A 1,452-nucleotide genomic window follows, 5' to 3' on the forward strand; every position below is an offset into this window, starting at 1 on the left:
AGAATAAAACAACAATATAAAATGCTTTACCCCCCCGCCATAAAAATGAACTGATCCTACAGAACAAGTGCATGTGTGTGTGTGTGTATGTGTATATATATATATATATATATATATATATATATCATCATCATCATCATCATCATCGTTTAACGTCCGCTTTCCATGCTAGCATGGGTTGGACGATTTGACTGAGGACTGGTGAAACCGGATGGCAACACCAGGCTCCAGTCTGATTTGGCAGAGTTTCTACAGCTGGATGCCCTTCCTAACGCCAACCACTATATCTTACAAGTGTATAAATTTTAAGAAGCTTGTGATTTTGCCTTGAATTTATTTTGCACTGTTCCAGCGTTGCCCACGAATTTTATATATGTAATAGCACTTCCATATTCTGTCTCATTCACACATGCACACACACAACTTTCTCTCTGTCTCTACACCACCCATTCCTATTTCACTAAGGAAATATATTTATTTTTTTCACTTTTGTCTCTATATTTTTATCATTTACCGACACACTGCCCACAGCTGAATCTATTAAAAGGGGAAGAGGAACTGACAAAGCTGATCACATATTCTTAATTCAACAGGCTTATAAACAAAACAATGAATTGAGGATGTCTCACCCTTTCAACTGTTAATCTCATACCATTCACTCGAGTTTTATTCAGCCTCATTATACATTCCAAAGCTTCAGCCTCAGTTGACATAGTAACAAAAGCATGACATCGACCGCTACGTTTGTAATACTTTGTAACCTTTTGGCAATCCTCAACCTAATAAAAAATAAAGAATTAAAATTTCATACATGAAAAATTCAGTCTGTATTCAGCTTCATAGTCTGTAGCAGCAGTATCACCCTCATTTAACAACATATCAATTCTGAATTGTTATTAGAACGACACTGCAGATTTAAGTAAAACTCACTTCAAGAAGCACAAGAAGGAAATAGGGGGATTATTAATAAATGACATTTATCGAAAGACATAAAACACATTTCATTCAACATACCTTGCCATGCTTGCTTAAAATTGAGACTAGGCCTTTAGTAGAGATATTTACAGGAAAGCCACAGATCCACAGATTCCGATTGGTTTGGTTGTTTCCTATTAATATAAGAATGCATCAATAAAAAACAAAAAGATGATGAGGAAATGCAACCCAGTAAGGTCAGGATTTCAAGTAATTCAAAGAAAAGCAAGAAGCTTAGAAAGTAAGAAAAGAGAATTTGAGAAAACATGCAAAAGAAAAAAAAAATTACCTTTTTTTGGAGATTTGGGCTTAGAAACCAAAGAACTGTAACAATAAAAGAATCATTTAGAAATAGCATCATCATCATCATCATCATCAACAGTGAATTTTAAAGGACTGTAATGGATTATAATTTCAACATTGATGCAAGTGAAAACTGGCAAACCTACACATTACAACTTTACATTAATGTGCTTG

General features: G+C 34.4%; 2 protein-coding genes across 3 annotated transcripts in view; both read right to left on the reverse strand.

Moving 5' to 3' along the window:
• The window catches only part of LOC106879424 (SAFB-like transcription modulator), a 63,492-nt gene that overhangs the window by 23,818 nt on the left and 38,222 nt on the right, over window positions 1-1,452 (reverse strand). The window lies entirely within an intron of this gene.
• LOC106879417 (uncharacterized) overlaps window positions 604-1,452 on the reverse strand; it is a 7,574-nt gene continuing 6,725 nt past the window's right edge. Inside the window, exons 5-7 of the mRNA XM_052973928.1 lie at window positions 1,265-1,299; window positions 1,015-1,109; window positions 604-779 (exon numbers count right to left, since the gene is read on the reverse strand). Of these exons, the coding sequence (XP_052829888.1) occupies window positions 1,062-1,109; window positions 1,265-1,299 (83 nt within the window). The 3' untranslated portion in view covers window positions 604-779; window positions 1,015-1,061. The remainder of the gene's footprint in view (window positions 780-1,014; window positions 1,110-1,264; window positions 1,300-1,452) is intronic.

The sequence above is a fragment of the Octopus bimaculoides genome, chromosome 17 (assembly GCF_001194135.2).
Source record: "Octopus bimaculoides isolate UCB-OBI-ISO-001 chromosome 17, ASM119413v2, whole genome shotgun sequence".
Taxonomy (NCBI): domain Eukaryota; kingdom Metazoa; phylum Mollusca; class Cephalopoda; order Octopoda; family Octopodidae; genus Octopus; species Octopus bimaculoides.